The sequence below is a fragment of the Zeus faber genome, assembly GCF_960531495.2.
Source record: "Zeus faber genome assembly, chromosome: 10".
Classification (NCBI taxonomy): Eukaryota; Metazoa; Chordata; class Actinopteri; order Zeiformes; family Zeidae; genus Zeus; species Zeus faber.
The window spans coordinates 10,880,834-10,903,127 of record NC_137199.1 but is presented as its reverse complement, the minus strand read 5'-3'; the positions used below and the strand labels follow the sequence as shown (position 1 = coordinate 10,903,127).

At 47.5% G+C, this 22,294-nt stretch overlaps 2 protein-coding genes across 3 annotated transcripts in view; both read left to right on the top strand.

Moving 5' to 3' along the window:
- spon2a (spondin 2a, extracellular matrix protein) overlaps positions 1 to 12,013 on the top strand; it is a 12,409-nt gene extending 396 nt beyond the window's left edge. Inside the window, exons 2-6 of one of the 2 annotated variants that reach the window (XM_080007753.1) lie at positions 3,897 to 4,125; positions 6,674 to 6,894; positions 9,507 to 9,698; positions 10,600 to 10,714; positions 10,920 to 12,013. In XM_080007753.1, the coding sequence (XP_079863879.1) occupies positions 3,897 to 4,125; positions 6,674 to 6,894; positions 9,507 to 9,698; positions 10,600 to 10,714; positions 10,920 to 11,107 (945 nt within the window). In that variant the 3' untranslated portion in view covers positions 11,108 to 12,013. Of the gene's footprint in view, positions 1 to 3,896; positions 4,126 to 6,673; positions 6,895 to 9,506; positions 9,699 to 10,542; positions 10,715 to 10,919 lie in introns of both variants that reach the window. The other variant, XM_080007752.1, reaches the window with a different exon arrangement.
- A 6,050-nt stretch (positions 12,014 to 18,063) lies between these two features.
- The window catches only part of kdm3b (lysine (K)-specific demethylase 3B), a gene marked incomplete at its 5' end in the record, with an annotated part of 29,032 nt that continues 24,801 nt past the window's right edge, over positions 18,064 to 22,294 (top strand). The window contains one exon of the mRNA XM_080007758.1: positions 18,064 to 18,300. Within this exon, the coding sequence (XP_079863884.1) occupies positions 18,064 to 18,300 (237 nt within the window). The remainder of the gene's footprint in view (positions 18,301 to 22,294) is intronic.

Sequence of the window (22,294 nt, the reverse complement as noted above, 5' to 3'; positions counted from 1 at the left end):
TGCTACGGACGCATGCTGGTGTTCTACCTGTGTCTCTGCACATCTGCGCTTATAAGTTCCACGCGTGCAGCTTCATCCCTCCGCTCCCCATGTGAATTCATGAGTCATGCGTTTCCATGGTCACCAAATGTCCTCAAGGGTCTGGGGGGGGGGGGGGGGGGTGGTCTCGGCCAATCCGCGATACGCAGGAATAATGGTTCTGCTCACTAGAATTCCTCTTTTTGGACCTCGATCTAAAAAGTGACCTGTCTCCCTGCTCCGCGTAAAGCGACAGACACCCTGAGGCTTCCGACCTCCTCATGCGACGGATGCTCAACTGCGTCTGTGTGTGTGTGTGTGTGTGTGTGTGTGTGCGTGCGTGCGTCTGTGTGTGTGCGTGCGTGTGTGTGTGTGTGTGCGTGCGCGTGCGCTTATGTAAAAGAGCAAGGGAGCTGGGGGGGAAGTGAGAGAGAAAGAGTGTGTGCAAGCATCATCCAAAATAAAGCTACCATGACGATAAATAACAAAGCATGTTTTCTGGACAATTAAGACAAAACTAATGAGGGGTCAACCTACGATTGTCAACGATGGCTTTTTTTAGGGGGGGAAGGATAGGGGGTGGGAGTGGGGCAAAATAAATAAATAAATAAAAACCCGCTAACAATGCCGTTGTTAAAGGTGAATTTTTTACACCCGCCGCCCGCTGCGTAAACGAGAGCTCTGTGCATGCGTACGTGTACGAGCCAAGGCCGAGTGTGTATTATCCCTGCGTGCGGCCGCTGTAATTACACGGGGTGGGCGGCCGCGGGGGCTCTCCGCGGCCTCTGCGGCGGTGCAGCGTTCCACGTCGCTTTGACTGCATTGTGTCTGGGGGGGGAAAAAAATCAAAAACAGCTCTGCGTGGCTGCGTCCCGTTTTTTCGACGAATAATCTCGTCGCCTCGTGGGTCTTGGACCGATGTTGCGTGTTGGTGTGTATCCTGACTGTGACATCATCTGTGATCCGTAGTGACGCGTGGGAGAGGCGGCGGAAGTCATTTCAACGTCAACTATTTTAAAAATTGTTTTTTGTGTCTTCCGCGGCGACTTTAGCCCTTAGCTTCCCCTGTGTTTGTGTACGTGTTTTGTGAGTGTGTGTGTGTGCGTGTGTGTGTGTGTGCGTGTGCGTGCGTGCGTGCGTGCGTGTGTGTGTGTGTACCAGTCGGCTGGGCTGAAGTTCACCACACCAGGCATGCCAGCAATGTGTCTCGGCGGTGGTATGAAGGTGTCAGTGTGGCAAGTTCAGAGCGAGAGGTCCGAGTATTATTTGAGGAGTTTTTCCTCCCGTCCCCCAAGCAGAGGTCATTACGGCCATATTGTGTGTGTGTGTGTGTGTGTGCGCGCGCGTGTGCGCGTGCGCGCGTGCATGTGTGAGAACGTGAGAGTGATGCTGAGCGACTGCAGCACGGGGTGTGATGTTTTGGAAGGGTTACCCTACACTATAAGAGAGAGAGAGCTCAAGCAGCTGCAGAATGCAGACAGTTAAATATGGGCCGCCCGGCCGACCAGAACGCAAACACTTGTGTGTGCGCACGGGCGAGCACACACACACACACACACACACAAACATACACACACACACACACACCTCACCTCACAATGTCCCTGAAGTCTATTTACAGGGGTCAGATCGTGTTTCTCCTTTAATATAGCTGTGGTGTTCCAAGTCCGGCCTTCTTTTTTCTCTGACTGCGGACTTATCTGGCATCGGCCATGACATCTATCCATCCATCCGTCCGTCCATCCGTCCATCCATCCAACTATCTACCAATCAATCCGTTCATCCATCCATCCGTCTGTGTGTCCGTCTGTCCATCCATCCATCTATCCATCCATCCATCCACCCGCCCTTCAATCCATCCGTCTGTCCATCCATCCATCCGTTCATCCATCCGTCTGTCCGATCACCCGTCTGTCCGTCCGTCAGTCCATCCATCTATCCATCCATCCATCCATCCATCCACCCATCCTTCCATCCTTCCATCCACCCGTCTGTCCATCCATTCATCCATCCATCCATCCATCAATCTGTTCATCCATCCATCCATCCCCCAGTCTGTCCATCCATCCATCCCTCCGTCATTCCATCCATCCATCCATCCATCCATCCACTCGTCCTTCCATCCATCCATCCATCCATCCGCCGCCTCCTCCACAACCTATAATAATCGCAAAAACCTTTAATGGCTGACCTGAAAAATATCAATGATCTCCCTCCATCTTTGATCTCACTACTTAGCCATCCCATAATTTCAGCTGGACCTGAATCCTCCAGCTTCCCTTTGAGCTCACCACTTTTCTCGTAATTAAAAGGTCTAAACAGCGCGTTTCGGCTCGTACAGCGGTGGAAGAAGCACTCAGACCTTGTGGAAGGACCACATTGACATTTCTACTTGAGGTTAAAGTGTATTTAAGTACTTGATTTTAAATGCAATGGAGTAAAAGTCGAAAGTCTGTGAAACTGAAAATACATAAGTGAGTACAGACACTGTAAGTAAGTACCATAACAAGGAACTAAGCACTTTTAACATTCTTAGTTACTTTCCACCAACAGTCGTCTTTTTCTGAGACAAATTTAGTTGAGCGTTAGTGTTGACCACAAACTGGAGAAAAGAGGTTTTCACATCAGCGTGTGATCTGCACGACTCCCTCTAGCTCAGTCGTAAAGGAGGTCAGCACTGTTGTAACCGTTTGTCAGTGTGCCGAGTATGTACTCACACACATGCGCGCACACACACGCACGCACGCACAAACACGCGCACAGACACACACACACACACACACACACACAAGGCATGCACACACACACACACACACACACACACACACAATAGGTCGCAGGCCCGTTGTTCTGTAATTTTGATTCTGCCAGGCCCGTAAACAGGACGATAAATCACAGCGGCGGAGCTGGGGGGCAGAGAAGGAGGCAAAGGATGGAGAGGCGAAGGAGCACAGCGGTCGGAGGCACGGACAGATTGCACGGGGACACAAAGTCGGAACGGAGCAAAAGGCAGAGGCAGGCGGGGGCGGCGGCGAGGGCGGCGGCGGGGTCGGCAGCGAGGAACCTGATTTATACTCATCTCCCAGAGAGCGGGAGATTGGTATAAAAAAAAAAAAATGCTCCAACAACTGCACGGTGTCAAGAAGGAGAAGGTTGGAAGTTGGGTATTCATGTGCGTTCAGAAAATGTAGCAGAACACGAGAAAAAATAAAGAGACATAAAGAAGCAAAAAAAACAAAAACAGGAATCTTTCCTCCTCTCTCTACGCTGGCTGGTCTGACTCAGCAGCCTGCGGCCTGGTGGATGGCCAGTCAGTGAGGTCAGCAAGAGCAGCGCAAAGCGCACAGGATTTTCGATCTATCCTCGGGGATGTCATCTATGTTGTTTTATATTTAGGGTGGGCTCTCCAGAGCCAGACATTACTTTGACAGCAATGAATGTTAACAGCTCCGCGCACGGGCAGCGGCTTGACTCCGGAGCGACCTCTCCGGACCCGGGGCCGGGCGGGGGAAAAGGGGAGAGTTTTTCACCCCGATTTCGATGGCGTTGACGGAAAGGGAAATTCCTCCATGGCTTCACTGCGTACAATTTTTGTTTTCCCCAAGAGTGATTGAAGAGCACAGAGGGTTTGCCAGAGACAGACATTTTTTACGGACTGTTAACGTGGCTCGTGCCTGGAGTCTTGGACACGTTTCAGTCATTGGGAGTAACCTCGGTTAGGTGGCAGGGGTCTTCTCAGAAGAATTTACACGCGGCACTGTAAATGGTTGTTCGGGGAACCTGCGATTTAGCAATAGGTGGCGAATTAGCCTTCTACCTTAGGCACGGAATACTTTTTAACGGCCTCTCTTTCTTTTTCTTTCCTCCGTTTCTTTCAGATGATGTCATCGGAGCGGCTTTCCTGTGGTTGGCTGCGCAAGCTGCTGATTGTCCTCCTGAAGCTCTCGCCGTCCCTCGCTGGCCCTCTCAGGACCGTCAACACGACAGACTGCACGGCCAAGGGCCCCACCTCCTACATCCTGGTCTTTACGGGTCGCTGGAGCCCTCAGACCTTCCCCAAGCAGTATCCTCTATTCCGGCCCCCCGCCCAGTGGTCTAAGCTCATCGGTAAGAAGAGCTTTCACAGACAGAGCTCGGTTGCGGAAAAAAAAAATATTTCCATCTTTAAAAAAGTTCCATTACATCAATCAAAGTAATGGATTCAAATCGGAGGAGCGTTTCGTGATTCATGAGGCTTTGTGAGTTGTTTTTGTTGATCGTAACGGGTTGGACAGCCGTGCCGGGTCAGACAGCCGTTCCTTCCTCAGAACTCAAAACAAATCAAGATGGGGAAGGGAGACAGCGACAGACAACGGGGGGGAAAGAGGGAGGACAGGATGGGTTTGTTTCCCAAATTCCCACATGCCCACTAAGCCCACCGGTTTAGAGGATCAGGATTTGACCTGAGCTCGCTAGGCCACTGGGTCAGTCTCTGCCTCAGCTCCGAACGGCTCAAAGCCGGCCATCATAAAACCACAATGGGCCGAACAGGGAGAGATGTGTCTTGGAAGGTTCACATTCAGCTGGTCCCAATTCCTTACACACACACACACACACACCATAACACTATATATCACTATATATACAGCATATACTGTATATATAAACATACACACAGAGAGGTAAAAGATGTTAATGAGGAAAGCAGTGAAACGCAGACAGCGGCGAGGAAGGCAGGCTAAATGCTACCAGATGAGGCAGGGCGGGTACCCCACCGGTTCTCCCTGTTTCTCTCCCTCGCTCTGCCTGCCAACCCATATATCTCTTGCGTTTCTTTACCTCTCTCAATCTTCCACGCTTCCCTTCCCCATTCTCTCCGCAGTCTCAACGCGCCGTCGGCGGGCAAAGGCGGGGGAGGAGGTTTTTGGGGCCTCGCGTGGCCGGGCGATGATAGCTGAAGTATGATGGGGTCAAACCACTCACCCCATAGCCAGGAGACAAAGGAAAACATTCGGGCCCTTCTCTTAGCCCGTCTTTCTTCAAATGGAGAGCACATGTATATAAATACATGTGTGTGTGTGTGTGTGTGTGTGTGTGTGTGTGTGTGTGTGTGTGTGTGTGTGTGTGTGTGTGTGTGTGCGTGCGCGCGCGCAAGACTGACTAGTCTTGTGCATCACCGTCTGTGGTGGCCGTGGTTTGTCTGGTTTCCTGCTCTCTCGGTCTCGCCCTGCCTCCGTGCCAGAGGGTGATGGCCTACTTATGCCCTGCAGAGACAGGGCGGAGAGGCTCATGGCGTGGTGTTCTGGGGGGCCGTGCTCTGCGGCAACAGGGCAGTCGGGGGGAAGGAGAGGCTGGCCTTTGTCACCAGAACGGTGAAGCGTAAGGACCGGGGACCCCAAAGCGCCGAGTGAGCGCCGGTCGGAAACCGGAGGAGACAGAGCGCACGCTGGAAACAGCGTCCTGTCGCGGCGCGAAACAAAAGGCTAACCTGGGCGAGGGTTTGTGGGGGTTTGTGGCGCCCTGGAATGGTTTTGTAATGGCTCAGTAGTGGAGATGGCAGGGCAGGGGACCAAAGCCAGAGCCGGAAAGAAAGGGGGAATGGATTCTGTCGTGGATAAAGAAAAGAAAAAAAGAAAAAATTCAAGCACCTAGTGGGAAAGTGGGCTTTAATTTTTTTTTTTTTTTTTTTTTTCGGTGGGGCTTAAACGTGATGTGCGATTGGGTTTCATGGTCTTGACGCTTACAGGAAACTTATTAGGATGGAAATGCAATTAAGAGCATAAGTAATAGCCGTTTTGGGGGAAAACAAGATAGTGTGTGAAGTGTGCTGGACACACTGTCTGTGTTGCTTTGGCAGACTCTCTGGTGTGAGTGTGTGTGTGTGTGTGTGTGTGTGTGTGTGTGTGTGTGTGTGTGTGTGTGTGTGCACGTCACCGCATGTGTCAGAGGCATGAATGTGCATTTCAGTTTGCATTAATGCACGTGTCTGTGTGTGTGTGTCTGTGCGTGTGTGTGTGTGCGTGTGTGTGTGTGTGTGCGTGTGTGTGTGTGTGTGTGTGTGCGTGTGCGTGTGTTTGTGTGTGTGTGTGTGTGTGTGCGTGTGCAGTGCTGAGCGGTGAGGTAAGGCAGAACCATCAGAGCATCTGTCAGTGTGTCGCTGGCTAACCTTGCGCTGCCCTTAAAACCACTGGTCCCTGTCCAGTGGTGCTGTGGTTGTCAATGTGCAGCTCCAGGAATTGCGGTCCAAACAGTTTAACCTAAATCAGTTTCTTGTTTCCTCACAGAAAAAGAGAGAGTATGAGCGCTATGACCGGAGCAAGGGCTAAAAGGCGAATCGAATGGGGTTTGCAAAATAAGTATTTTTTTGTCATCTGTCTCCCCGCTGACTCCTACGTCCTGACCTCTCCTCCCGCAGCTCTAGCCTGTGCGGTGGTGAGACAGGATCTAACTGTAACCGTACGCAAAACCCAAGAGGACAACTCCTTTGGTAATTGTCTATTTAACCACAGGAAGTTGAAAGGAGTCATAGAAACAAGTATAGCCTCCCCGGTGGAAATGACCTCTGTGCCTGGCTGACGTCCTCTGGATCTTAAATGAGACTGATATCCCCTTGGTCTTGTCTGTTCGCAACGTATCCAATAACTGCTCATTCCTCTGTATTGCTTCTCTCCTCTAGCGGTGACTCACAGCGAACACTTTCGGCTGTGGCAGGACGGCACGCCGGCCAGCGCGGGGGTGCAGAGCTTCGCCGAAGTCGGGGTGACGGTGGAGCTGGTGAAGGAGGCCAAGGAGGGCAGGAAGAGACGTGCCGTGGGTGCCATGTACCGAACTGCGGGAATCCCAAACGGCATCGGCCACAGCTCCACCGAGCTGGTCATGCAGCCCCGCAGCCCGCTGGTACGGGCTGTGCGCACTCCGAACGTCAAATTCAAACCATGGAAGCGACACACACTCATTAACAAACTTAGCCGCTATCTAAGACAGCCATCTGAAAGACTCCTTCTATCCAGTCAACTTGTGACCCTGGCCGTGTCGGGAGCATCCCATATTGAAGTCCATCCATCGGCACCAAACACATCACCACTTCTTTCCACTATTCAGTCAGCATATGTTCGGTTCAGCCGCTGAAACCCTGCAGCCTCAAACGCCCACATTCGTCCTGAGTGGTCTGCGCTCCGTCTGCAGTCGGTCCCACCGGTCCCTCTGCGTTCATGGGAAGGGATTGAAGTTAGGTCATGGTCCTAATGTGAGCGCTGAAGCAGGGACTGGGGGCATGGCTAGAGGGCTCAGACTCACGGAACAATCTTGGGCACACAAGTTTTCCCTTAGAAATGACGACGAGGCCAAGACTAGCAAGACAAACGGCGCTAAAGACGGCTTGCGTATGTAACTCTCTGGATGAGGATTAAGTTGCCACTGGATGCGTTTTCAAGTGGGAATGAGGCGTAAAGTGCATAAACTGTAGCGGGGTTAGTAGCAATGTTCCAGTTAGTGTGTTGTATTGGCTTTTCCTCACACTAACACCCAGCTGATGAATGAGGAGGGATGGGGGCTGGGGGTAAAAAGTCAGAGGTGAAGGGAAAGGGAGGGCGGCGGCTGGGTTTTTGAAATTAGAAGTGTGCCTGCCTGGGACTGGTGACCTACATTTGTTTATTGGTTATTCCTCTGCTCTAAGTCCCGGGCCCTGCACGGGATAAACAACCCCTATGGAGTTCATCTTTTGTGAGCGCTGGTCATAAACAGCAGCTTAGCGACTTGTCATCCAGGCACCAACCTCCTCCACATGATGCCCGAGGCGGCATTTACGCACGTCCGTCTGTTTTTAGATGCGGCGGCGTTTGGGAAAGCAGGACCACAGCACCGCAAGACGGCCCGCGAGTTTCCGCGGAAGATGACAATGACATGTAGAACGATGCTTGCCCCGTTGACAGCTTGATCTCACGTTCTGTCTTTCTTTCTTCCCTTTGCGTCCTTCTCTCCACCGTAGTCTCACTTACACAAACCAGAATCACATGCTTGACTTCTCTTTTTCCACAAACCAAAACACGGAGACGCAATGTAACAAAAATCCCAAACACATATGATTCCGATCTCAATATTCTGCCCCTCAACCCCCACCCCCGCCTTGCTGCTAAGTTTTTAACTTAAACCAGACAGATAACGCCAAAGTACCATGCATGGCGTAACTGGTGTTATTATAGCAATCACAGAGAATTATAACCGGGAAAAGAAAAACCTCCGCAGCCGGGTTTGAGTAGTTTGCTGTGAGAGACCGTCTCTTTCCCCGGAGGGGCAAAACTCTCGGGATCTAAGGATGTGTACCGGGATGGGGTGTGAATGTGATTATGAGAGTCTTAAGTAGGTATCCGTGTGCTTGAGGCGCTTTCTGGCCTGACTTGTGCAAACTGCTATAGACGGATCTGAGGAAAGGGGGGGGAGAGATATTGCTCAACAGCTGTCCTCGCGAGCCGTGCCAATGGATATAGCAGCACCGCTTCTTGGAAAAGCCGCCGTTTGAAGGCTAAAATGGATGAAACAATAGGAGAATAGGGGGAGCAAGAAAGTAAGGAGGGTCGGGTCAGTGTAGGATGCTAAATTGATGGAACATCAGATTGAGTCCCCCCCCCTCCGCTCCACTTGACGTGCGTCACAGGGTAGAAACAGGCCCCGTGTTTCCTATCCCTGAAAGTCTGTGTCAACCCGATCCACGTGTTTGACGTCGGTTCCAGAACCCCTATCTGGGGTTCCCATCACCCTCAAATCCAATCCAACCGCTCCCCCAAAACCCGCCCCACTTGCAGTAAACCATTCACCCTTTCCCGGCCGTCCATGGAACCTGTCATTTCTCAAACCTCGCCGCCCAAGCCCAGGTCTGTAGGGACGGTGACGTGGCAGAGGGACAGTGCTGGGAGGTCTGGGAGGCATAATGCACCTCAGCGTGCACCGAGCCCCAGGCCACTTCCTGAATGAGGTAACCAGCTCTCGGGAAACATCCATCATTCCGAAAGAGGAGAGAGTTCGATTTTTTTTTGGTATACTTTATTAGTCCCGGTGGGGAAATTAGTTCTCCGCATTTACCCATCCTAGTATCTAAAATACCTAGGAGCAGTGGGCTGCCACCCACGTGGCGGTGGCCGGGAAGCAGTTGGGGGTTAAGGTTCTTGCTCAAGGACACTTCAGAACGCTGCCAGCCGAGGATCGATTCGCCAATCGTCCGATCGCTGGACGACCTGCTTTACCGCCTGAGGTACTGCTCCCTGATTAACCTCCTGAATGGGAAAACGAGCGGGTGTACACAAACGTACCCTCGTTATATCTCACCATAATCACCCCCCAGACCACCACTGCACTCACACACACATCTCATCATCATTCCTTATAAGCCTTTATAAGCATAGGCTATATTTGGACAATGGTAATTGCAGCAATTTTGATTTATTTGATTTTGATTTCTCTCTCTCTCTCTCTTACTCTCTCTCTCTCGCTCGCTCTCTCTCTCTGGACCCCAGCTCTCCCTGATGGTGAAGGTGATCCCCAGTCCGGACTGGTTCGTCGGGGTGGACGGCCTCAGCCTCTGCGAAGGCGGCCAGTGGAAGCAGGAAGTGACCCTTGACCTCCAGCCCTTTGACGCGGGGACGGACAGCGGCTTTACTTTCTCCTCTCCCAACTTCCCCACCAGCCCTGCTGAAAACATCACAAGAGTGAGCCAACCTTTTCTTTGATTACATCCTCACTTATAAACAAAGGATTGTATGCTTAGTAAATTGGTGCAGATGCATTTGCGATTTCTTATGGGCCTTATGAATAAACACCTGTGGCAATTTCCCCTACCACACGCCACTTAAGTGCCGTTTTCAGGGGCCTCCGGCACAGAAACACAGCCGACGGGATTGTAGCCACACCAGTTTATTTTAAAGAGTGGGCTAGTTGGAATAAGCCCAGGAGCAGATGGACACATGTCAAGACAAGGGCTCCTCTCCTGAGTGAGTGTGGGGATGGGGGTTTTACCTGTTGCTCGTTACACCAATCAATGAGCACCATGTATGCAGCCACTCTGATGCTGGGTCCCAATTATCTAGACCCAGGACAGGTGTGGCTGCTCAAACCCCACCATCCCCACACCACAACACCTTTTTAACAGCAACCACCCATCGGAGGATTTTCTGTTTAATGCTCTTATCTGTTCATTTAGTTATCCATGGGGTCGTTCCCTTGATTCATCTCAGTTTTTAGGAAGACAGGCAGGATGGTCGAACCCCATTTTATTCTTTAAAGAGGCGAGCAGCACATATGGGAACTGGAGATCATTTTCCGCTGTCCCTTCTTAAATGATGGTTTGGCAGGTCACATGTCTGGCCTGAAGTGTTTAAAGAAAGATGGGCCTCCCTTACGTAATAGCCCATCAGTTCATCACTTCTGTTCACTCAAATATGCTATTTATCTTACGGTGGGTTATTGTATGTTTGAACTCTCTTGAGATTGATCTGTTGGCCAACCCTGTTTTGACCGCATGCCCAATTCTGTCTATTCTGCCGTCTACGTCAGATTACCTCTCAGTTGCCCAATCACCCTGCCAACTCCTTCTACTATCCACGTCTGAAGGAGCTGCCCGCCATCGCCAGCATCAAGATAATCAGACAGCATCGATCACAGGCCCGTCAGATCCCCATGTCGAATCATATTCTGCCAAATTCCTTCAGTCCACAGCGTTTCTCAGGTAAGACTACAGGATAACATTGTTGGGGTTTGGATTTTATCCAGAGGTCTCTTTCTCAAAGGAAAAATGACTTCACTCCTGATTAATATTTTGACTAAATACACCTATTGGTGTAACAGGATGCATGTATACATCCATTCACATATACAGTATTGTACTAACAGACCTCTTATTTTTGTGTTGTTGTTCCTCTCCCCTATCTCAGAGACACCGCTGGACTGTGAGGTGTCTCTCTGGTCGTCCTGGGGCCTCTGTCTGGGCTCCTGCTCCCGGGGAGGGGTCCGCCACCGCACCCGCTACATCCTGCTGCGGCCGGCCAACGCCGGCGTTCCCTGCCCCGAGCTGGAGGAGCAGGCGGAGTGCACGCTGCACAACTGTCTGAAACAGCAGTAGTCCAGCCGACACTGGGACTGCAATTTCTGCTACTGCTGGACTGAGGAAACAATGACACCGAAGCTTAAAACCATCCCCCACTAACATCCGAGGGATTCTGTCATTATCAGATTCAAAGCGATGATATCTAGACCCCTTGTTTCACGGTTGGAAGAGGTTGTACATGTGATAACTAGACGTGGTCCATTTCGCACAGCGGAAGTAAAAGATCTAATAATTAGGTATACTGTTGATCCTCCGTTTCCATGCTAAATGATGTTATGAAAATATGAATTTATGAATCATAAATTATTTCTAGAAACATCTCTGAAACAGAATCGGAGACCTGAGGAAAAAATACATGACGGACGTCTGCTCTTGAGAGACCCAAACATTTATAATACCCAGATGACTTAAACTGCACTCTGACACAGGTGGTACTATGGTCACCGATGCACAATATTTGCAACGGGCTAGAAAGACACACACACACACACACACACACACACACACGCACACACACGCACACACACACACACACACACACACACACACACACACACACACACACACACAGACCACCATCACACAAAGCCCTTATGCAAACGACATACTTTTGCAGGTATGGGGGCATTAGTTTACATAGGTAGCCTATACATACTTGCCACGTGTAGTGCTTTTAAAATAACCTCGGTCTGTTTAGTAATATCACCTTTCAAAGCAGAGGACTGATAGCTGACTTTCAGCTGGGAGGCCCTGTGAGACATTTCTAGCCCATTTGATTTAAAAAAAAAAAAAAAAAAAAAAAAAAAAAAAAGTGCAGTTTTTTTTAGTGGAGAAAAGTGAGTATATGTGTCGTGTTGTTTCTTTTGATATGGTAGTACGTGTTAAGATTTTGTACATACTTTATAATGTATCTTGTATATATCCTGAATAAATGTTGCGGTTGTTTTATGCGACAACATTCTTGATTTACGCTCGAGACGGTTCCAGTAATACACAATGACATCAAGGTATTCATTTCGACCTGTTTTTTCCAGAGTATAATTCTAAAAGTATTGGCACTTCTTTATTTATAGCCGCAGTCTAGATGCAAAAATACTCACCCGCAAAGATATAAATATATAAAAAGGGCCGTCTATTTTCTACCCACAAGAGTAGAAAGTGATATCACTTAATGCTGGCAATAAATCCATTCTACAAATAGTTCACTCTGCACCGAGTTCAGTCATGTGGTAGATGGCTTGGCGTGATATGTTCGGGTTGTTTTCAAACTGAATGAGGTGTTGAATGGCCAGAGAAAGCACTTCAGATATGCTACACCATTAATTATCACATTATTTATGGCTGAATATAGGTTTCAAGATTCTTTATTTGCTGTAAGGTGATGTGAAATGATACAAGGGCAAACTCCAAAGGCTGTGGAAAAGAATAAAATAGGAAAAATCTCCAATCAAATCTATACAACAACAATTTTTATACAACAATGCAAAAATCCATAAGCAAAATATATGTCATGTTGTATGTGCAGTGTACAAAACATCAGGGGCGGTCATAGTGATTAAGAGGCCCGAGGCAGAACCAATGTGGGGGCCCTTCTCCACCTCATTTAATGCAAGCATTGCGAGTAATTTGCTCATTTTGTTGGCAACTCTAACTGCAGTGACCCACAGTCTGAACTCAAGACTCGAAAGAGCCGAGAGCCCTGAGTCGCTTATGCCATCCCCATGCTGGAGAGAAAGCGTTCAAACTCTTTTATTAGAAACTGTATTGATCCTTCTGACTTTTGGTTCATGGTCGTTCGCAGATTCCATCGTGTCAACTCATATGTCAATTGTGACTTCTTATTGAGGATAATTAGCTGAACCAGGTGGTGTGATGGGCTCAGATGCTGACTGTCAGTGCTGCTGTCACAGGTTGAAGTCCACATCTTGCCATCCAATCACCATCATTGTTCCGTAAATCAGATGACTGGATGAGAGAACATCATTCAGTAAGACTCCATGACTCAAAGAGCTAAATCGCAGTAGGAGGGTTGGATGCCGGGTTGGAGAGAGCTTTTGAAAGGCAGCACCCCAAGGCCCGGAAACCAAAGCCAAGCCTTCCAGTGCTCCCATCACAGGTTCAAGTCCTGGCTTTTCCATCCAAGTCCTGTACCTTTAATGAAATCTTTGGAGGAGACGACCAGCTAGGATTTCAACCACAAGGTAATCTCCTGATCCATGCTCAGCCTAGCTCCAACACTGAATTTCTCAACCTATGATTTATCTGTTTTGAGCCACTGAGTCTTATGAAGCTTGGTCATGTCCTCGAATCATTTTATTCAACAAACAGGAATTGGATGGAAAATTCAGAACTTGAACCTGCTGGAAGGCATCAGGTCAACTTCTCGCTTGGCCCTCGTCTCTGGGCGCTTTAAAACGCGCCCTCGCGGTGGTTACTTTCCACCACTGCTATCTTGTCTGTCAGATACAGTGGTGCAAAAAAGTATTTAGTCAGCCACCAATTGTGCAAGTTCTCCCACTTAAAAAGATGAGAGAGGCCTGTAATTTTCATCATAGCTACACTTCGACTATGAGAGACAGAATGGGGGGAAAGAATCCAGGAAACCACATTGTAGGATTTTTAATGAATTAATTGGTAAATTCCTCAGTAAAATAAGTATTTGGTCACCTACAAACAAGCAAGATTTCTGGCTTTCACAGACCTGTAACTTTTTCTTTAAGAGGCTCCTCTGTCCTCCACTCCTTACCCGTATTAATGGCACCTGTTTGAACACGTTATCAGTATAAAAGACACCTGTCCACAACCTCAAACAGTCACACTTCAAACTCCACTATGGCCAAGACCAAAGAGCTGTCAAAGGACACCAGAAACAAAATTGTAGACCTGCACCAGGCTGGGAAGACTGAATCTGCAATAGGTAAGCAGCTTGTTGTGAAGAAATCAACTGTGGGAGCAATTATTAGAAAATGGAAGACATACAAGACCACTGATAATCTCCCTCCATCTGGGGCTCCACGCAGGAACTCACCCCGTGGGGTCAAAATGATCACAAGAACGGTGAGCAAACATCCCAGAACCACACGGGGGGACCTAGTGAATGACCTGCAGAGAGCTGGGACTAAAGTAACAAAGGCTTCCATCAGTAACACACTACGCCGCCAGGGACTCAAATCCTGCAGTGCCAGACGTGTCCCCCTGCTTAAGCAAGTACATGTCCAGGCCCGTCTGAAGTTTGCTAGAGAGCATTTGGATGATTTAGAAGGGGATTGGGAGAATGTCAGATGAAACCAAAATAGAAATTTTTGGTAAAAACTCAACTTGTCGTGTTTGGAGGAGAAAGAAAGCTGAGTTGCATCCAAAGAACACCATACCTACTGTGAAGCATGGGGGTGGAAACATCATGCTTTGGGGCTGTTTTTCTGCAGAGGTGACCAGGACGACTAATCCGTGTAAAGGAAAGAATGAATGGGGCCATGTATCGCGAGATTTTGAGTGAAAACCTCCTTCCATCAGCAAGGGCATTGAAGATGAAACGTGGCTGGGTCTTTCAGCATGACAATGATCCCAAACACACCGCCCGGGCAACGAAGGAGTGGCTTCGTAAGAAGCATTTCAAGGTCCTGGAGTGGCCTAGCCAGTCTCCAGATCTCAACCCCATAGAAAATCTTTGGAGGAAGTTGAAAGTCCGTGTTGCCCAGCGACAGCCCCAAAACATCACTGCTCTAGAGGAGATCTGCATGGAGGAATGGGCCAAAATACCAGCAACAGTGTGTGAAAACCTTGTGAAGACTTACAGAAAACGTTTGACCTCTGTCATTGCAAACAAAGGGTATATAACAAAGTATTGATATGAACTTTTGTTGTTGACCAAATACTTATTTTCCACCATAATTTGCAAATAAATTATTTAAAATCAGACAATGTGATTTTCTGGATTATTTTTTCTCATTTTGTCTCTCATAGTTGAGGTGAACCTATGATGAAAATAACAGGCCTCTCTCATCTTTTTAAGTGGGAGAACTTGCACAATTGGTGGCTGACTAAATACTTTTTTGCCCCACTGTATGTCTGTTTTAGGAGTAGATATGGAGGAATATATTTTATCATAGCAATTATGGGTAATTAAATATTATATCAATTACAATAATATAGCTGCAGGCAGCGATGCATAGCGTCCAGGTGTGACTGTGTGACGGGGCAATCTCGGAACCCATTGGCTATCGATCTAACGACAAGAGACTCTGTGGGCAACGGTGCACGGAAGAGGAAGTCTTTGCCCAGATATCCGCTGGCTACACCTGAACCCCAGAAATATTTGCCGTTTGTCCCCAGATGACCAGCTCGCTCGATAGCCACGTTGGGAATGGTGCTGTCCAGCCAAGTCTCTATAATGATTGTCACACAGCTTATCGGTCTTATTTCTTCCATCTTGTTGACGAGTGACCGGAGGTTGGTAAGGAAGAGACTCGACAGGTTTGCTCTGTGCGGGTTAGCCCGTAGCCTCGCTCACTGGCCGGGACCTCTTGACTCGCATTTGCTTTATTTAAGTTTGGCTCATTCACAGTGTACACGTGCACCGAGTGCTCAAACAAGTAAAACTTAACATACACAAAATGATAAAAAACGCTGCTGTTTAACTGAGAGTGCCGAGCCGTTGCATCTGTTCGTGGGATGTCCCATGTCACACAATGATGACGCAGCGACTCAATGACGCGGTAACGATTCTCCGTGACCAATCAGTAGTCCGCAGTGTTCTCAGGTGACCTTAACAGGGGAAAAAGAACACCGTTCTTACTAACTCCTTCTACAAATCCAGCCCGACGTGGATCAAACTTGGACGACAGCGTGTCTGGACTACCCCGAATACAATTATCTATCCTTCGTGTCTGTGGGTTTGACGGTGTCTGAGCACCGGACACTTTGATGGCCATTTTGTATCCGAACAAAAAACAATAGCGTCCTCGCGCATATTGAACCATACAATTATGTTATCTGTCAGACCAGATTTTGTACTGACAATAAATCTTGTAGCGGTGTCTCAAGTTTATTGTTGCTTTTGCTAATTCATCTTGTTGGTTTATCTTATCCAATGAATTCAGACAATGTGTGTACATTTGGTCTGTTGTGTCTGCGGCCTGTGAGAATGTCTGTGAGAGCCAAACATTTCCCAACACTACTCTCCTCCGCCCATCATGCCCGTACCACTCAACACTTTCTCCGAAGGCCTTCCCCCCCCCCCTCCAAATTCTAATTATCGGCATACTAGTGGGATGCGAGTGATGCACGGCTCCGATCGCTGGAGTGACGAAGGAAAACTTTTTTATGTTTTGTGTTTTTATGAACAAAAAAAAAGAGAAGAGAAGGATTTTTGCCTCACTATGTCACGTGGAAAGGCCGCCTGTGCATGCTATGCATGTAGAGTGTGCGATGGGATAATACATCGATATCCAGATGTACACTAACAACATACAGGTGCAATTGCAGGACGCAATATGTGCAGTGATACAGGTTGTGATAGCGCACACATGCATATTTGCATATACAACTGTATATATGCGTGCGTGTTCCTCGCTGCCCAGCGTATTTGAAATTCTGCATTAATAGCGCTCTAACACCCCCCTTTGGTGGAAAAACACTTCCCTCACCCTGACTGCAATCAGAAGTCTACACAGTAGGTCTGCATTGTATCATCTTTTTATATATAAAATATGCTTTATCGAAGAATCAACCAAATCATTGAATGTGATGAAATATACAACGAGCAAAGGAAAAAAAAAAAATAATAATAATAATCACTGGAATTAAAACAAATAGTTGTGCAAGTACACGGAAACAGTTTTCGCTGCCGTGCAGGTTCGCGCCGCCAGGGGCCGCTGTCCTCGCAGCTCTGCAAAACTCTGCAGTGGCTACGAGTGACGAAAGATTCGATTGGTTTTTTGTCTGAGAGCCGGTTCTTGACGAGTCACTTGCTAACACAGAGTCGTGCGACCTTTCGCGACCGGGGTCTGAGCCGCGAATCAAATTCACAGGAATCAATTCATTCCATCAAAGTTACTCATTGAGGCAGAAGAATGCAAACGATGCGCCCAAGAATATCCAAGATTTTTTTTATTCGTCACGTACATATACATACTTTCATACATATATGCAGGGAAATGTCATGCAACGCACCCGGTGGGGAAAAAAAAGAAATAGAAGTAAAGAATTCCTTTCTAATAGACCGACTAACTGACTCCTACAACGTAATACAGTAAGTTGAATACTTATAGAAATAAGATAAAAAAAAAATATATAGAATAAAATACAAGAAAAATAAGTGAAATCAAATAGAATAGATATAGGGGATGTGCCTATGTATGTACAGATGTGTGCAATTAAAGTGGCAATGTATTTTGTGTGTAACACGTGTATTTCGCCGTGCGGATCGCAGGAACACTTGACCCCTGTCAAATGTATTTCTCCCGTGCGGGCATGTCAAGGTGTAGAACAGGCACCTATGCCGCGTGAGCCTCCCCCTTGGGGCGCGATCGCGTTCGGCCCGCGCGTCGGTCGAAAGAAAAAACAAACAAAAACAAACAAAAAAAACCAAAAAAACAAAAAAAAAACGGGGGGATCCGTCGTCGTTCGCGACGGGCGAGTCGTCCGCGCCCGCGCGTCCTGCGTCACCGGTGCCTCGCGAAGGAGTGCGTTCGATTGTTGCGAGGCTCAATGGCGGACGGAGCGGGACGGCGGCGCTAGCGGCACCGAGGACAATAACAGCTCGACCAGCGCGGCGGGGGCTCGGTACGGCGCCTGCGATCCCGAGGCGACCGAGTTCTTGAACCGTCCGGAGGAGGAGGAGGAGGAGGGGAGATTCCGGTACAAAATCCCCACCGGACATTGAGCGATATCGGCCTAGTTGTGTGTGTTTTTTTTTTTTGGTTGTTTTTTTTGGGATTCGCTCCGTTCATGTTGTCTGGAGCCAGCTGAACATGGGGGACTCTCTCGAGCTGATAGGGAAGCGGCTCCTCCTGCTCCTCAACGACGGCAGCGGCGGCTCAGGGGCCGGAGCCGAAGTGCAGCAGGCCGCGTCAACGCGCGAATGGCTCCGGGGGACCGTGCGGGCGGTCAGCGTCATGGGCTTGGCGGCTCCGGACGGCGGCGGCGGCGGCGGAGGAGGAGGAGGCGGAGGAGGAGGGGAAGCGGCGGGCGCTGCGGCGGGGCTCACGGTCAGTGTTTACATGCGGACACCGACCTAGCGCCGGAGGTTTGTCCGCGAAGTCGCGGGTCATAAAGCGGAAACACTTGAAATCGAGGCCGAGGATTTTACGGCCTTCGCTTTGTTAGCTCGTCACTCCCCCTAAAAAAAAAAAAAAATAGCAGAGCAACAACAGAGCGGCAACACTGCTGTTTGCCTCGTCGCGAGAAACTCATCGGATCACATTTTGAATTGCGGTTTAGGACAGAAGGTGGCTCGTTTTTCTTTCGTTTTTACGCGAAATACGTGCACTACCGTTGCCTTCCATCGCAGTATTCAAGGGGAGGCTAGTCAGTTATCTGAGCGTTAGCTTAAGTTCATGGCCTGGTAATCAAAGTTCAAGCATGGGTGAAATTTAACAGGTTTGTTTCTGCTTGACTTCGGGATCACACTGGGTCAATGATTTGTCATACAATCAGCAAAATACGACCAAGAATGTTGCTAGTTTGCGTAAGTAACGAACTTAATATATACAGCACCTTTCCTAAGCAGAGACGTCACAAAGTGCTTCACAGAGGAACAGAAAACACAAAATTAAGAACAGAAATACATAGAAAAAAAAAACGCAATGGCAAGTCTAAACAAATGGGCCTTGAGCTGCTTTTTAAAGGTGCTCGTGGTGTTCAAAAATCTTTACTCCAAGGGGAGAGAGTTCCAAAGTTTAGGAGTCACAACTCCAAAAGCGCGATGTCCTTTTAGTTTTGAGTCTCGATCGCGGAACAACCAGCAAACCTTGATGACAGGACCTTAGAGACCTGCTGGAGACATAGGGCTGCAGTACATCTCCAATGTAGACAGATGCCTGACCATGCAGAGCTCTATAGGCGATCACAAGAACTTTGAATTAAACTCGGATTTGGAATTTGATGGGGGGCCAGTGAAGAGCAATGTCACATGAGACCTTTTGGAGGACCCGGTGAAGAATTTAGCAGCAGCATTTTGGACCACTTGTAAACGATCCAGGGATGTTTTGCTGAGACAGGTGAAAAGGGAGTTACGGTAGTCAAGGCGGGATGATTAAAAAAAAAAGCACAAATTAACAATTTAATCTCTGCTGGAAGACACTGGTGCTGAGCTTTGCGATGTTTCTCAGCCGGACATAAACGAGAGCGAATTGGGTACTTGACTTGTTGGTCCAGAGTCAGAGCCTGGTCCATAGTGAAACCTAGGTTTCTTATGGAGGGTTTCACCAGTGAGGCAAGAGACCCAAGACCATCCTGAATGTTAGGGACCAAGACTAAGAGCGGCAGAAATAAAGATTGCCCTTTTGTCGACATTTAGCTGTAAGAATCCATCTGCCATCCAGTTTTTATATTGTTTATGCAGTCATTTGGAGGTTTAAATGAGACGTATAATTGAATATCATCCGTGTAGCAGTGATAGGAGATACCAGTTAAAATGCCTTATCTGTCCCAGGGGAAGCACATAAAAGGGAAACAGAATAGGACCAATGACTGAAACCTGGACCACACCGAGAAACTGAAGCAAAGCCGCCAACAGAAACTATGAAACTCCTGTCAGAGAGGTAGCAGGAAAACCACTGCAGGGCTGACCCACGAGTTACCCAAGCACTGCCCATGTCTCTCAACCAAGATACGGTGGTCAATGGTATCAAAAGCTGCATTGAGATCCACCAGCACCAAACATTCTCCTGCAGCACAATTCATCAAGACATCATTCGAGACTCTGAGAAGAGCTGTTTCTGTTGAGTGAAATCGGCAGAAGCCATACTGAAACTTATCGAGAACATTATGCTCATCGATAGGAGTGTCAGGGTTCCGGTTCAAATTAGATCGAAATGAGCGTTCGATTTCGAACATCGAAACCACAAGCAGGTTCCCGATTCTCCCCGTATTTTTGTGGGTAATATTGTCCAACATGGATCTTTACAGCCAAGAAAAAATCAGTTTGATCGCTAATGTAACATTATTTGAAAATAATGTATCGCTGAAGCGGAGCTTTTGGGAGGTGAGCCGGAGCTGCAGGCTCGCAGATTGTGCGCTCTACTGATTTTAAAGATAAAGTGTGCTCCGATTCAATAAAATATGATACATTTTACAATATGTCCACTTGAGACGACAGAATGGAGTACCAGCAGCTTGTGAGAGGTACTGATACGCACTCCATAAGAGTAGTTAACGTTACGGATTTGATTTGGATTGTGATATCCAAGAAACGATAATATTAAATGGAACATGATGTTGTGATGTGATGAGTAAAATTAGGGAGAGAGTCATATTTGAGAAGAACGGCCAGACTGAGGATAAGACACGCTCTTGCAGACAGTCGTGCTGAAATGTTTCTCTTTTCAGTGAGCCGGCTCACTGAAAAGAGCCAGTCTTACGCTTCCCAAACAATTCTTAGAACTATGAAATTGTATGAAATGTTTTGTTTATATTCATTCCACTACAAAAAAATAGCATTATTCATAATGATTTAATTTGACTGGACGCAAAGTTACTTATTGAGAAACAATTGTTGTTCCTGACAAATCAAGACTCGATTGTCTAACCATGTCATTGCCATCAGTGCTACAAAAAAAAATACATATGTTTAAATGGAAAATCGAATCGTGACCTTAAAATCGAAAGTCGAATCGTGCATTTGGAGAATTGTCACTCCTACTCATCTAATGCGGTTGTACAGTAACCTACACCCAGGTGGTGGAGGGGGGGGGGCGCACACACTGTCCCCTGGCAAAATTTTATTATGGCCTGTTTTTCTATTGGAATTTTCAGTCCATTTATTGTATTTTAAACACATGTACAAACTAGGGATGTAAAAGTCTGCTGATTAATGATGACTCTCCCACGTTCTGTGTCAACAGTAAAATCGAGATTCTAAAGCCTTTTTTTTTTTTTTTTTTGTAATGTCCTCTTTAAAATGTTCTAAAAATTTTACTGTTTTCCAAAATAGCCTATTTAAAATATTCAAAATAAAAAAAACTAATAGTACTGTTTTCCAAATGGGGCAGGGAAGGCGTGTCCGTTGATGGACCTGAACCTCCGCCCCTGTGTGCGCTGCAGGAGTTTCGCTTTGCGTGCTTGAAAATGGCAACTTGGCATAAGATTTGGAGGGTCTCACGAAACCGCGCAGTGTAATGAAAGTAATGAAAGATCCCACGAATCGGAACGAAAGAACCCGACTCGACCAATGGGGATGCCGGTGCACTGCCTCCGTGTATATTTACTCATTTATTTATATATATATATATATATATATATATATATATATATATATATATATATATATATATATATCATAGGCATTTTATTTGTGTGCTATGTCCACATACATCCTCTTTGTGTGCGCAAGTGAATGAGCTACCTGTGCTGCTGCTCTGTCATTATCATGGCATGTGTGAAAAGGCGCAAGACAGAAATGTAGCTGCATGTGTGACTCGTGAAACTCTTTGGCAGCGCCGCAAAGGTTACCCGTAATTTACCGGTAACTGTGTGAAAGGGGCTTAACAATGGCATAGCCGTCAGTTCTGGAAAAAATACAAATGTTTGAATCGAAAATTGAATCGTAACCTTAAAATCACAAGTCAAGTCGAATCGTGGAGTTGGGGAAGCGTGACACTCCTACTCATCTAATGCGGTTGTACAGTAACAAATGACACCTTAACAAATGGCAAGCAGCTCTTCCTGGGAACTAGCTAATAGTATCCATTACTTAGCCACAAATGGGCTGCCCAACAAGACCTGATGGTTTCCTTGAGTCAGTCAGATCCTGCCGTTCACTACTTGTCCTGCCAGCAGACTGTCTCCATGTTGCAGTTTGGTTTCCCCTTGGTGACAGAAAAAAAATCCATGGACAATATATTTTCACCTTTAAGTAGTAATGCATAAGTCTAGGATGATATGTCATTATGTCTGGTTAATATGGAAAACTGTATTGTCATGATACTCAGAATTCTTCTTTTATCATATGGAGCCTAGCAAAAGAAGTATTTTTTACTTGGT